General features: G+C 49.0%; 1 protein-coding gene across 5 annotated transcripts in view; it reads left to right on the top strand.

Annotated features, from left to right (window-relative positions):
- Positions 1–226: 226 nt before the first annotated feature.
- The window catches only part of SLC4A11 (solute carrier family 4 member 11), a 136,874-nt gene continuing 124,554 nt past the window's right edge, over positions 227–12,546 (top strand). For 4 of the 5 annotated variants that reach the window (XM_064151184.1, XM_064151183.1, XM_064151187.1 and 1 more), the window contains exon 1: positions 227–441. In XM_064151184.1, the coding sequence (XP_064007254.1) occupies positions 300–441 (142 nt within the window). In that variant the 5' untranslated portion in view covers positions 227–299. Of the gene's footprint in view, positions 442–3,629; positions 3,693–12,546 lie in introns of those variants that run through there. The other variant, XM_064151186.1, reaches the window with a different exon arrangement.

The following is a 12,546-nucleotide window of genomic DNA, read 5'->3' as shown; positions in this document are numbered from 1 at the left end:
CAATGGACTACCTAGTCAAACATCTCTAGCTCCTGCTTGACAGTCTCCCTGCCTGGAGAGTCAAGGCACCTAATACCTGTCTGTTAACCTACCCAGGCAAATTAAGCCTGGGCTGTTTGACCACTGGGTGAGCTGAGGAGCCTCCCCCACCATGAAGTGTAAATGAGTTTATATGAAACAGATGAGGGTGGGTGGGGATGTTATCTTCCTCCCCACCCTCACTGGAAGACCTGGTTTCCTTGCCCTGTGTCCTTTTCTCTTCTTCAGTGGTGGGGATAAGGAGCTGATTCTCCAGGGTGATGAATGGGGTGTCCCTTCTGGGAGCTAGCACAAAGGGAGACGAAGGAGGAAACTGTGCCCTCCATCTCCTGAATCCCGGGAAGATGAAGACTGAGTCAAAGGAGGCTCTGAGCAGTGACAATAGGCTTTCTGTCCAGCAAGGTAAGAGTCACTTTTGTCTCTTGCTGCTTTGTGGTGGTTTTATGCCTGTCTGAAGGGAAAGGAGACGTTGTGAGCAATGCAGTGAACAGTTTGGTTTCTGTGGAATTGCTGAAGCGAAAAAAGTGGACAGCTCTGAAGGGCTTGGGTAAAAGATATCTGGTTTCTGATCTACTTATTTTGATGGATTTGGGGTTTTTTTAATCTGTTCTTGAGAAGTCTTGTCTGTCTGTTGTTGCTTTCTGGGCAAAAGCAATGCTTGGGGTGATGGCTGTAGAGGCCCTGCTATAAAGGCAGGAGGATCAAAGCTGTGGGACAATGCAGAACAATGAAGGGGACAAAGGTGAAACAAATTTCCCTCATTGAATACAAAGGCTGATGTGGGAGTGAGTATTGCTTGAAAGGTCTTCCAATATTGAGTTGCTGTTCGAAAAGCCACCCTGTGACATGTCCCACAACTAACTTGTACTTTTAGCTAATAAAAAGCTTTTGGCAGAGAGGCTCCACCGCAGCCGGGGTTGTGGGGAAGCCAAGGTGATGAAAGCCTGTGTCTCTTCTCCCTTAAGAAGTGGCATCTCTAACTGGGCTCTTCAAGAGAAAAAGCAGCTGCTGCCAATAGCTCCTGGGAAGAAATCTCTTTGCTGCCATGTGGAGAAACAGCCAAGAAAGTTCTGTGCCTCCTGCAGCAGCGTACGTTTGTGGGCAGGGTGATGTATGAGCTATTTGAGCTAATGCTGCAAGAGTTTTGTCCTCAGGATAAGTGAAGTGTATGGGTAGGAGACTAGGCAAGGCTGGTGCTTAGGGATTTCACTTAATTCTTCATGAGAACTTGGGCTGGAAGGGGATGAAATAAACTGAGTGTGAAAGGAGCTGCAAGTCCTTTGCCACCAGGGATGAGGCCATAATCTGTGCAATGCCGCATTGAGAGACCTGGCACAGCTGCCTTGGGAGATGGTGTGGGAGATAAAGAAACTGTGGGGATGGACCCCATGCAATGATTCTTCCTCCATTCACTCATCACAGCAGCCTTTGGGCTGTGCCTGTTAACTGGCTGCAGAGCCACCTTTGAGTGGGTGCCGGTGGCAGGGCGATGAAGAGATGTGAGGGTCTCGCTCTTTGTTTCCCCTGCGTAGGGCTTGGTGGGCCAGGTTGCTCCTGAAGGGGAAGAGTGAGGGCTGTGGATGACTGCCAGGTGGGAACTCGTATGCAGGAGACATGAAGGAGTTTGAGTGTTTGATTTCTCTGCCGGTCAGGGATGCAGGCAGCCCAGATGAGGTCAGCAGAACACGTTCTGGGGTGTGCCCCCCGCAGTGCTGAGGAAAATACCCCAGAGACCCAAGGCCTTCTGTCTGAAGGCAGTGTTGTAGCTGATGGACCTTCTGTTTGGGACAGACTTAGGTCTGTCACTCTTGCACTGGAGTTCAGACATTCTTCAAACCAGCCTTGTTTCTGCTGCTTAGGACTTGATTTTAGGGTAGCTGCTGTGAAAAAAGTCTCTTGGCTCTGTCCTGGCCACCTTGATCTGTCTGTGTGTCCTCCACTCTTGCTGGGAAGAGGCTATAGAAGAGCAAACTTTCCCTCTCCCAGGAGCTGAAAAACTTCTTTCTGCATGGCCCTGGGAGAAAACATGAAACTGAACTTCCCTCCCAGTTTAATCTTCAAAGCAGCAAGACAATTTGCTCAGCAGCTGTGAGATAAGGACTGACCCAAATATGAAATTGTCTTTGCCCTGCAGTGAAGAGGAGCTGCAGTCCAGAAGCTGAAGGCTTCTGCCACTTCCCACGATGGCTCCTCCTTCCCAGCCAGTGTCTCCTGTGACCACATGTGCTGATCAAGTTGAGTGGGTGGCAGTCACATGGGATCCCCCAGGGGGGTTGGGGAGCAGAGGAGACATTTCCCTTTCACAATTAAATTGGTTGTGACAGGGGACCTCCCTCTGGGGATGTAGTGGTTGGGAATCTTCTAATTAAGTGAGCCTAGCTGGGCTCCCCTTCCTGGAAAAGCCTGGGTTCAAAGAGTGGCTTTCAAACCCAAACATCAGAGCTGTCTGGTATTTGAGTGGTTTCTACCAGACCTCTGCTCTCCTGCAAGCTTTTTCAAATTGATTTTTTTTTTTTTACTATCTAAAAAAGCCAAAATTAAAACCTAGCTCCTAAAGCCATCCTTGCCTTTTTGATGGGATAAGGTCTGTGTGATATCTGCTTTCTCTGCAGGTTCCATGCCCATTCTTTGAGTTGTCACCTGCTCTTAAAAAGCTAAGCCCCCTTTCCTCTGTATTTAACCCACTGGCCAATCTTAACTATATTTGATGGCAGGAGATTCTTTGAAGGCATTTGGGTTTCATGACACCCTGTGACAGCTTAATCCAGTCACTTCTGTAATGACTGTTCCTGCTGAAGTAGGGACCTTTAAAACCCAAGACCCCTCAGTAAAGAGGGGATAGTGGAGCTGGCCTCCTTCTGGACTGCAACCCTAGAAAAGGATTTTCCCTAGCAGAGTCAAGGCTGGGTGCTGTAGACCACCTTACCATGCAATTGAGCTTTGGATCCTTCACTGCAGTGACAACTCGAAATGCAATGCTGCCTAAAGGCAGTGCCTTGGGATTCAGCAGCTACAGTCACCCACCACAAGCTCCTGCTTCACACACATGGCTTGGCTAAAGCCCGGCCTGGAGAGAGCTGGAGTGATCTGCCCTTTGCCAAACCCTTCTTCCCGTACTTCACTGGTGTTAATGTAGAATTGACTGCTCTCCCAACACAGTTCAGAGTCCAAAACAGGTGAAGTGGAGTGTAAGGTCACTGCCCCAGCTGCATGCTCACAGCAGGAGTTGACCTGAGGGACAAGCTGACATCCTCAACCATACCATACATGCACTAACAAAGGGGGCTGAGTGGTGGGATAAACTGTAGGTCAGCTAACAACTGCTCTGGGCTGAGGACAGAATTGCATAGTACAGAGGGCAGGAGGGACTCCCATCAAATGGAAACAGCACCTGGGTCTACTCTTAGGTATTTCCTCGTGTCCACTTGATGCCTCCACTGCTATCCCTTGGACTGGTGTGTGCTGTCTTGATGTCAGCTTGGGGGAAGCCTGGACAGGATGTTTTGCCTTAGGAGATAAGAGTCAGAAGCACTTAATAGCCTATAGTCTGGGATACTGGTGGCCTGTCTGGGTATGGAGTAGGGAGTTCTTGTGAGACCTCAGAGGGGTGGTCCTTGGGAAAACCAAGCCTCATCCTACTGCTTATCACCAAAGTGAGTTCGGAGGTCATCTGTCTTTTTCTTTCCATTTTAATGTGGGTTTTTTTTTTGAAGTGGGTATTCTCCAGGAGGGAGCAATTCTTTCACTGAAGGGAGGTTGCTGCAGTGTAGGTTGTTGCAAGTGGCACCTGCTGACCTCGGCGATTTACTGAGCAGGGCTGGAAGCACTTGGCATCGTGGCTAAATATCAACAGTGCTGTGTGGGTTGCTCCTCAGTGAGAAAGCTATATGGGTGCAGGAGCCTCCAGCCACGCACCTGGTGTGAAGACAAGGTGATGAGGTGCTGCTAGCAATTGAATCCGCTGTGTAAATACTACAGTAGAGCAGCTCGAGGGGTCTGCTGAGGCTTGGAGACAGCCCTTCACACATCTTTGCCCTGTCAAGGGGCTGAGCCCTTCTCAAGTTTGGGGTTTTCTGGTCTCTGTGTGGCTCTTTCTAAGAGTTCTGTGCAGTTGGAGCTAAGGGCTGTGTGTTCCCAGAGGAACAAAATGACATCAGCTCTGCCCATAAGCAGAGAGGAGACCCAAGCCTCCAGATGTCACGCACTGGGGTGCTTTATCTCCCTGTGACTATAGGACCTCTTCCTTCACAATTCTCAGCTAATGAATAGAACAAAGTGCAGAAATCTGCACTGGGTTAGAGAGAAATTAATGTGTTTTTAAAGACCTAATGCATGTTGACATGGGTGTGTTAGGGCTTGTGGCTTCCTCCATCTAGGCAAGGGGTATATTAGTAACACATGGTGGCTACCAGCCCTGCCTGTAAGACCCATCTGAAAAAGCTTACAGGTATTCAGCCTCAAGCCTCCTCTCTCAGCATGTGCAGAATGCCTTTGCTAATACTAACTCCTCTTGAGGGTAGTACTGAGAATCATAGCATCAGTCAGGGCTGGAAGAGACCAAAAGGATCATCCAGTTCCACCCCCCCTGCCATGGGCAGAGACATCCTACTCTAGATCAGCCTAGCCAGAGCCCCAACCAGCCTGGCCTTATATGCCTTCAGGGATGGGGCCTCAACCACCTCCCCTGGGAAACCCATTCCAGGCTTTTGCCACTCTCATGGTGAAGAATTTCCTCCTCACTTCCAGTCTGAACCTATCTACCTCCAGCTTCACTCCATTTCCCCAAGTCTTGTCACTCCCTTGTAGCCTGAAAAGTCCCTCCACAGCTTTTTTTGTAGGCCCCCTTCAGATACTGAAAGGCCACAAGAAAGTCACCTTGGAGCCTCCACTTCTCCTGCCTGAACAACCCTAACTCTTTCAGTCTGCCCTCACAGCAGAGCTGCTCCAGCCCTCTGATCATCCCAGTGGCCCTTCTCTGGACACGTTCAAGCACATCCACATCCTTCTTGTAATGGAGGCTCTAGAACTGGATGCAGTACTCCAGGTGGGGTCTTAGCAGAGCGCAGTAGAGGGGGAGGATCACCTCCCTCGACCTGCTGGCCACACTTCTCCTGATGCAGCCCAAGATCTGCTTGGCCCTCTGGGCTGCAAGTGTACACTGCTGCCTCCTGTTGAGCTTCTTGTCCACCAGCATCCTCAAGTCCCTCTCCTCAGGGCTGCTCTTCAGCCAGTCACTGCCCAGCCTGAAATTGTGCTTGGGATTGCCTTGACCCAGATGCAGGACCATGCACTTAGTCTTGTTGAACCTCATGAAGTTGACTTGTGCCCGCCTCTCCAGACTGTCCAGGTCCCTCTGGATGGCATCTCTTCCCTCCAGTGTGTCTGCTGCACCACACAGCTTGGTGTCATCAGCAAACGTGCTGAGGGTGCACTCAATGCCTCTGTCCATGGCACCGACAAAGATGTTGAACAAGACTGGTCCCAGGTCTGATCCCTGAGGACTCCGATTGTCACTGGCCTCCACTTGGACATGGTGCCATTGACAGCCACTCTTTGGGTGCATCCATCTCATGGTCCACCCATCAAACCCATGTTTCACCAGCTTGGAGACTTGTGCTGCTCCTGTGATGGCAATGTGATGTGTGTCTAAGCCTATGAGCTAAGGGACTGGTCAGGACCCACTGCTCCTGCTGTGAGAACATCTTGATTTGCTGGTTTCCTCCTGCTAATTGAATCAAGCTTGTTGCTTAATTTAATTGAAACAAAGAAGGATCTGATATGTGGCATCTGTCAGCAACCTCAGAAGGAGGTAGGGATGTGAGCTGTGTGGTAGGCAAGAGCATTTGAAGTATTTCCTCGAATGTCACATTTCATGGGAAATGCCTTTAATTAGGTTTGAATACTTCCACCCTTCATCACCAGGCTGGGAGTGGGTCGCTCAGCTTTGTTCCAGTAAGGAATACCTTCTTTGTCAAGTTAATCAAGAAAAAAACACATTACCTGGCCAGGCCTTCTGTATACCTAGTTGGCTCCTTGATAGCTTCTTTGAAAGACCATGCTGCATCTAGCATTGGTAATGAAAGACTCCCCAGAGCTTGCAATACAGAGGCTGTGCAAGGAGAGGAGGGTGAGAGGTTATTTTCCTACCCAGAATGTTGAATCAAAGCCAGTGATACAAGGAGGCTGAAGGCTGTGAAACTTTAATATCCTGATTGGTGAAGTCCTGCTGGTGAATGCCAGCTGAGGATCCAACTTCTTCCTGTTGGATGTGGTGCTGATCCAGCACCACACTGCATGACAGCTGGCTTCAATTGCCTTTCCAGGTTTGCTGTGGGCCAGAAGAAAAGCTTCAGGGCAGTGGGTAGCTGTCACTGCAAGAGGAATGCTGCTCCTGCACTGCAGTGACTGCTTGTCCTGAAGTGGATGGATGGATGGATGGATGGATGAGTGGCTCTAGAGCTGAGCGTATCTTTCGTAGTTGGCTAGGGTGTTATTGGTGGATCTGTCCCACTAGCCCAAACCTGTCTCAGCTGTGATGTGCATCAGCCTTCCAGAGTCACTAACATGAGCTGAAACTGAACTTGAATGAACCTGCATTGAACTGAGAAGTTGTGCTGTCACACATGTGGGTTCTTCATAAAACTGTTCCAAGTGCTGCTTCCCTAACACTGCTGTGCTTGAAGGCTCCTGATGGGATATTGGTCTTCTGAGATGGTAGAGCAAATACCTGTAACAAATACCCAGCCTGACTGTCCTGCACAAAACTGCAAGTTGCAGGGCTCCTAAATGATGCAGAGGTGTGAGGCTGGTGTGATCAGAGCTTGGGAGGCTGCAAATGGGCAGGCCCACAAGGAGCTGCCTTGATGCTTCTTGGTTCACCTACACCAGCACCTCCTTTCCTTTCTTCTGTGCACTTCTTTTGAGCCAGCCTTCATGACCTGGTGGCCAAAAATGCCAGACATATCTTGGGGGGCATTGAGAAGTGGGGCTAGGAGGTTGTGGGATATTCTCCTTCTCTGCTCTGCCAAAGTGAGGTCACATCTGGAGTAATGTGTCCAGTTCTGAGCTATGCATTTGAGAGAGTCCAGTGGGGACTACAAAGCTTCGGAGGAGCCTGGAGCATCTCTGTGAGGAGGAAAGGCTGAGAGCCCTGGGGTCCTCCAGAAGTCCTTTTCAACCCCCAGGGCTCTGTGGTTTTGTGATGTTTGCATATGACTTAAGTGCTGTAAAAAGGGCACATTCTGACTGAAGTCATCGATGGGGTAGTGACAGATGACCACTCTGTAGCAGCTGAGAAGCCCTGACTGGGATGGCTCTGCATTTGGGTTTTTAAGGAGCATTTTGCAGCTTTAGAGCTCGGGGTGCCAAGTGCTTGAGGTCACTTCTGTGCTGCAACAATGCCTGAGCTCCTCTTTGTTTTAACTGAGGTCCAGGTCAGGTGGTTGGGAGCTCCTGTCTTCTCCTCTTAGCCACATGAATGTTTTATGAAGTGAGTACAAAGTCAACAAACACTTCCTGTGTAAAATCTGCTCAGCTGCCTTCTGAAAGATGCTTTATAACAACACCAGATCTCTCACCTGGCACACAGCTTATCTCTGGCTCCCTGCTAAGCATGATACCAAAACTCATCTAGTGGGGGGGGGGGGGAATCCCAGCTTCAAGAGAAAATAAACTCATGCCTTCCTCTTAATGATGCTGCACAGACTACGCAGTAACGCAGGCTATTGAAATTGCTCTGAAATTGGATTTTGGAGCCAGCTGAGCTTCAAATCCTGATGGGAAGGCAGATGGGAAAGCTGGTTTGCACTTCGTGGAGAGTGAGCACCCAGCTTGTTTCTTTCTTGCTGCTCTTCAGCGTGACAAATGAAATTTGAATAATTGCTATGTAAACTGAGAGCAGTTGTTGAATCTGAGAGGGTTGAAGATGTGCTTCTCAGCTTTGTTTGCTCTGCTGCTGCTGCCAGTTCAGGCTGATCGTGGCTGGAATCTCAAAGGCTTGCTATATTCCATCATATTCGGTTCTAAAACATAAGGTGGGCAGATTCCTGCTTTGCATGATGCTGCAAAGTTAGTTAGGGCAAAATCTGCTTCTCCCATCCTTTTGCACTTATTTTCTGACTGCTTCTCTTGTAGACAACTGCATTGGACCTCCTTTCTCTCTTGCAGGAGAGTCTCTTTTCTTCAGTTACAGTGAGGCCAGTTGAGTATGAGCCAGGAGTGTGCTTAGGTGGCCAAGAAAGCCAACAGCATCTTGGTCTGCATCAGGAACAGTGTGACTAGCAGGGATAGGGAAGTGTTTGTCCCTGTGTACTCAACACTAGTGAGGACACACCTTGAGTATTATGCTCAGTTTTGGGGCCTTCACTTTAAGAAGGACATTGAGGTGCTGGAGCATGTCCAGAGAAGAGCAACACTACTGAGTAAGAGTCTGGAGAACAGAATCTTAGAGTTGTTGGAGTTGTTTGGAGAAAAGGAGGCTGGGGGGAGACCTCCTGGCCCTCTATAAGACCCTGAAAGGAGGTTGGAGCGAGGTGGAGGTTAGCCTCTTCTCTCAGGGAACAAGCAACAGGACATGAGGAAATGGCCTCAAGTTGCACCAGGGAAATTTAGGCTGGATATTAGAAGATACTTCCTCACTGAAATGGTTCTCAAACACTGGAACAGGCTCCCCAGGAAGGTGATTGATCCCTATCCCTGGAGGTATTGAAAAGAGGCAGAGATGTGGTGCTGAGGGACACGGTTTAGCAGCAGCCTTGGCGGAGTTAGAGAATGGTTGGACTTGATCTCAAAGGCCTTTCCCAACTGCAACAGTTCCATCACTGTTCTGACTGGACCTTACAGGTAATGACCTCTGTTTTCCCAACGTAGGAGAGACTGAGCTGAGGTGGCTTTGACAAGCAGCCCTTGGCACAGATGCTGGTTTATTGCTCCAGAGCTTTTTTATGCTGTTGTAGTTAAAACTGGAGGACAGAATGAAGATAATGCCTTCCAGTCTGCATGTGGCATCTTAGAGAGGTGAAGAAGTTGTGACTAGGTAGGGCAGCAAAGCTGATATTGTTGTGTACATGTGACTGCTGGCTGGCTCATGCAGACAGGAACCTGAGCTGGGATGGACTCTCTTGGCTCACAGTATCTGCTCAGCAGCCTCTCGCATGGGCTGGAGATGGCTCCCTGGCTCTGAAGAGCACACGAGGGAGGCTGGAGATAGGAGGTGCTGACAGCAGCACTTCCCTTGCCAGGGTAGTTAGTGCAGTCATGGCAAGTCTGATTTGATGATAAGGTCACTCCACGTTTCACAGCTCATTGGCTGCCCTGAAGAAGTGGGGATTTGAGGTAGCTGGAGCCTGCAGACTTGCTTGCTTCTGAGCAGCTCTCAGCGGAGTCTGCTGCACCTTCTTCAACCAGCTTGCGCGACAGCGGAGACACATCTTGGTTTCATTCCCACTTGGAGGAGGCACTGAAGCTGGTGTGCTTCATGCTTCATCTAGCTGGGAAACTATCTCTCCTGATGCCTTGAGATGATAGATCTAGTAGGTAGGTTCCATAAACCCTGCAGCTAGTCCTAGCTAGCTGCTCCTGCTGGTATCCAGTTTGCTGACTGCAGTGCTACAAAATAATGCCCAAGAGACCAGCTGAGTGTGACTGCAGGGCAGAAAGCAAGCCAGTCTAGCCTTGGTTAACACTTCTGTTTCATGTCTGCATTCACAGCAGCCTGCAGTCAGACTGCTGCTGGTGATCTTTGATCCTCAGCTGGGATGCTGCCAGTGTGGCCATGCACGTCTGCAGAGGCTGCCTCTCCTCTTGGCTAAGGAGGCTGCTCAGCTGCATCTTCTCTTAGTTTTGGGGAGGGAGGTTACTGTTACCTTGTCACTGTTGCTGAACTTGGTGGCTGTGAGCTCTGTGAAATGCAAGTCATAAAAATTACAGTTCAGGGGAAAATACTCACTTGGGTGTAGCTCATTCTTTGAGAGACCTGTCTGGTTCTCACTAGTGTTTTGGAGCTCTATTTTGACTCATTTGCTTGTTAAAGGCCCTAAGGTGAGACAGAGGACTCTTGATGGTATTTTTGTCTATAATGGCAGTAGGAAAGTAAATGTTTTTCTAGTATGCCTTGATTAAGGCATAGGGATGCTGTTCAAATGCTTCTCTATCCTCTTAGAGAAGCCACTGCTATGGAGCCAATCTATCTGCATGGTATTTTTGGGCTTGAGCTGCTCAGGTGGGCAAACACCACTATTTCAGACCAATGTTTCCATGATCATAGCATCATAGAATGGTTTTGTTTGGAAAGGACTTTAGAGATCATTCAGTTCCAGTCCCCTGCCACGGGGGATCGTCTAGGTTGTCCACTTGTCCAGGTTGCTCAAGGCCTCATCCAACCTGGCCTTGAACACCTTCAGGGAGGAGGCATCCACAGCTTGCTTGGGCAACCTGTTTCAGTGTCTCACCACCCTCACTGCAAAGAATTTCATCCTAATATCACATCTAAATCTCCATCTTCTAGCTCAAAGCCATTGTGTCTCATCCTATTCCTATAAGCCCTTGTCAAAAGCTCCTCCCCAGCTTTCCTGTAGCTGTGCCCCTTCAGATACTAGAAAGCTGACATAAGGTCTCCCCTGATGAGTGGTGATCAGTGTCCTTGAAGTTACCTAGCCTTGGACTAACCGATGTGGCTTCTTTGAGACTTGTCTTGTACTGCATCCTGTAAAGAGAAAATTTACATCCTGAAGTGAAACAAAAAACCAAAACAAGCCCAACCAAGCAAACAAAAACCTTCACAACTAAAAACCAGCCTGCAGCTTTACCATGTTCCCTGCAAATGGGCTCTTCTCTTCCTCTTGCTCTCCTGGAGAACCGTGTTTTGTCAGCCTCTGACTTGCTTCCAGGAAAACAGCAATCAGATTTTTTTCCTTTTGATTTGACTGGTTTAGAAACTGCCTTTCTACAAGGAAGGCTTCTGGGCTGCAGCTGTCAGAAGTGCTGCTGCATCCTCTGAGGCAGTGAAGCCAGTATGGGAAGGTGTGCATGCACTGCTCTGCCCACCCTCTGAAGAAAGGTTTGGAGGGACATGAGTAGCACAAAACAAAGTGTTTGGGAAGACTTTGATATAACCTATACAGGTTCCCTTTTAGCCATATACATAGCTGCTTTCTCTATGGGCTTACCTGCTGTTACCAGGCTGGAGGTGGGATGTTCATGGAAGTGACAGGAGATGAAATGTGAAGCCGGTAAGCTGCTTAGGTCCTGCTGGTCCAGGCTGACAAATCTAACAGTGGTGCTGTGCTAGGAGTCTCTGTGTTCCCCTTTCCATGCACGTTGACACCTCCAGTAACATGTTACTGAGGTGGTGAGATGGCCAACAGGGAGCCCATAGTGGCCTTGGTGGGATCTAAGCCCTTTGAATTCCAGTGCTCCATGCATCTCCACAGTTAGGAGTGTTCATAGAACAACCAGCAAGCACAAGCAGTATGGTATTCAGTAGGACAGAACTGCTGTTGCAGAGGCTGGCAGGAGGGTCTGGTCTGCTCTGTTCCAGCAATGCTTCACCTTGGGCACCTTTCTGGTGCTGAGCCTTGGCTGTGGTGCTTGAGCAAGCATATGTAGTGCTTTATTTCAGTCTCACTTTAAGCTACCCACCTCAGGTTGCTTTCTTGTAGGACCAACACCACAGGAGCAAGTGTATGAGATCTTTGCTTTGGTCACTTTGCAGATGAAACCCAAATTCCCAACAACAACAGCCCTGTAGCCCTTTTCTCTGTAGAAATACCTGTCTCGAGGTCGCTCCAGAGGAACTTTCAGGTCTGTCTTTAAGTTTTGCTTGGGGACAGGAGCTGTTGTTTGGGCTCACTCTGAGATGTGACTCACCAGTACTCTCAGCAGCAGTAACAGCACAGATGGGCAGCGTAACTTGCTGCGTGATTTTTCTTCATTGGTGCAGGGCAGAGAGCTCTAAAGTGGAGCTGTACTACACCTGTGTGTGCTGAAGGGAAAATGCTTTCAATTTCTTGAGTGACAGGCTTGGCAGCCTTACATCACACAAAAAAATATATTGTAGAATAAATGAGTTTGGGAGGGAAGTCTGGGAGTCTCAAGTCCAGCCCATTGCTCCAAGATCAGTGGCCTTTAAAGCTAGATCAGCTTTTGATGTCAAGCTGGGAATACTTTCAAGGGTGGGAGACTCCTACTTCCTTGAGATCCTGATCCAGTGCTTAAACAGTTATTAAAGGAAAAAATACCTCAACCTCAATCCTGAGTTGGCATTTTCATTTTCCCAGCTAGCATTTGTCATTGCACCTCTCAAGTCTGTCTTCTCTGCTGCCTTGTGCTAGGTAGTAATGAAAGACCTCCTTCGTTGTTTTGTGAAGCAGATCCATCCATGGCACCCACTCTTCTCTCCCCTGTATGCTCCAGTGCCTTGCAGTAAAGAAGTTCCCCCTTGTGTTGAGCTGGAACCTCCTGTGCTGCAGCTTCCATCCATTGCTCCTTGTCCTATGCCAGGCAGCAAGT

Source organism: Pogoniulus pusillus, chromosome 11, assembly GCF_015220805.1.
Source record: "Pogoniulus pusillus isolate bPogPus1 chromosome 11, bPogPus1.pri, whole genome shotgun sequence".
Classification (NCBI taxonomy): domain Eukaryota; kingdom Metazoa; phylum Chordata; class Aves; order Piciformes; family Lybiidae; genus Pogoniulus; species Pogoniulus pusillus.
This window is presented reverse-complemented; position numbering and strand designations above follow the sequence as displayed.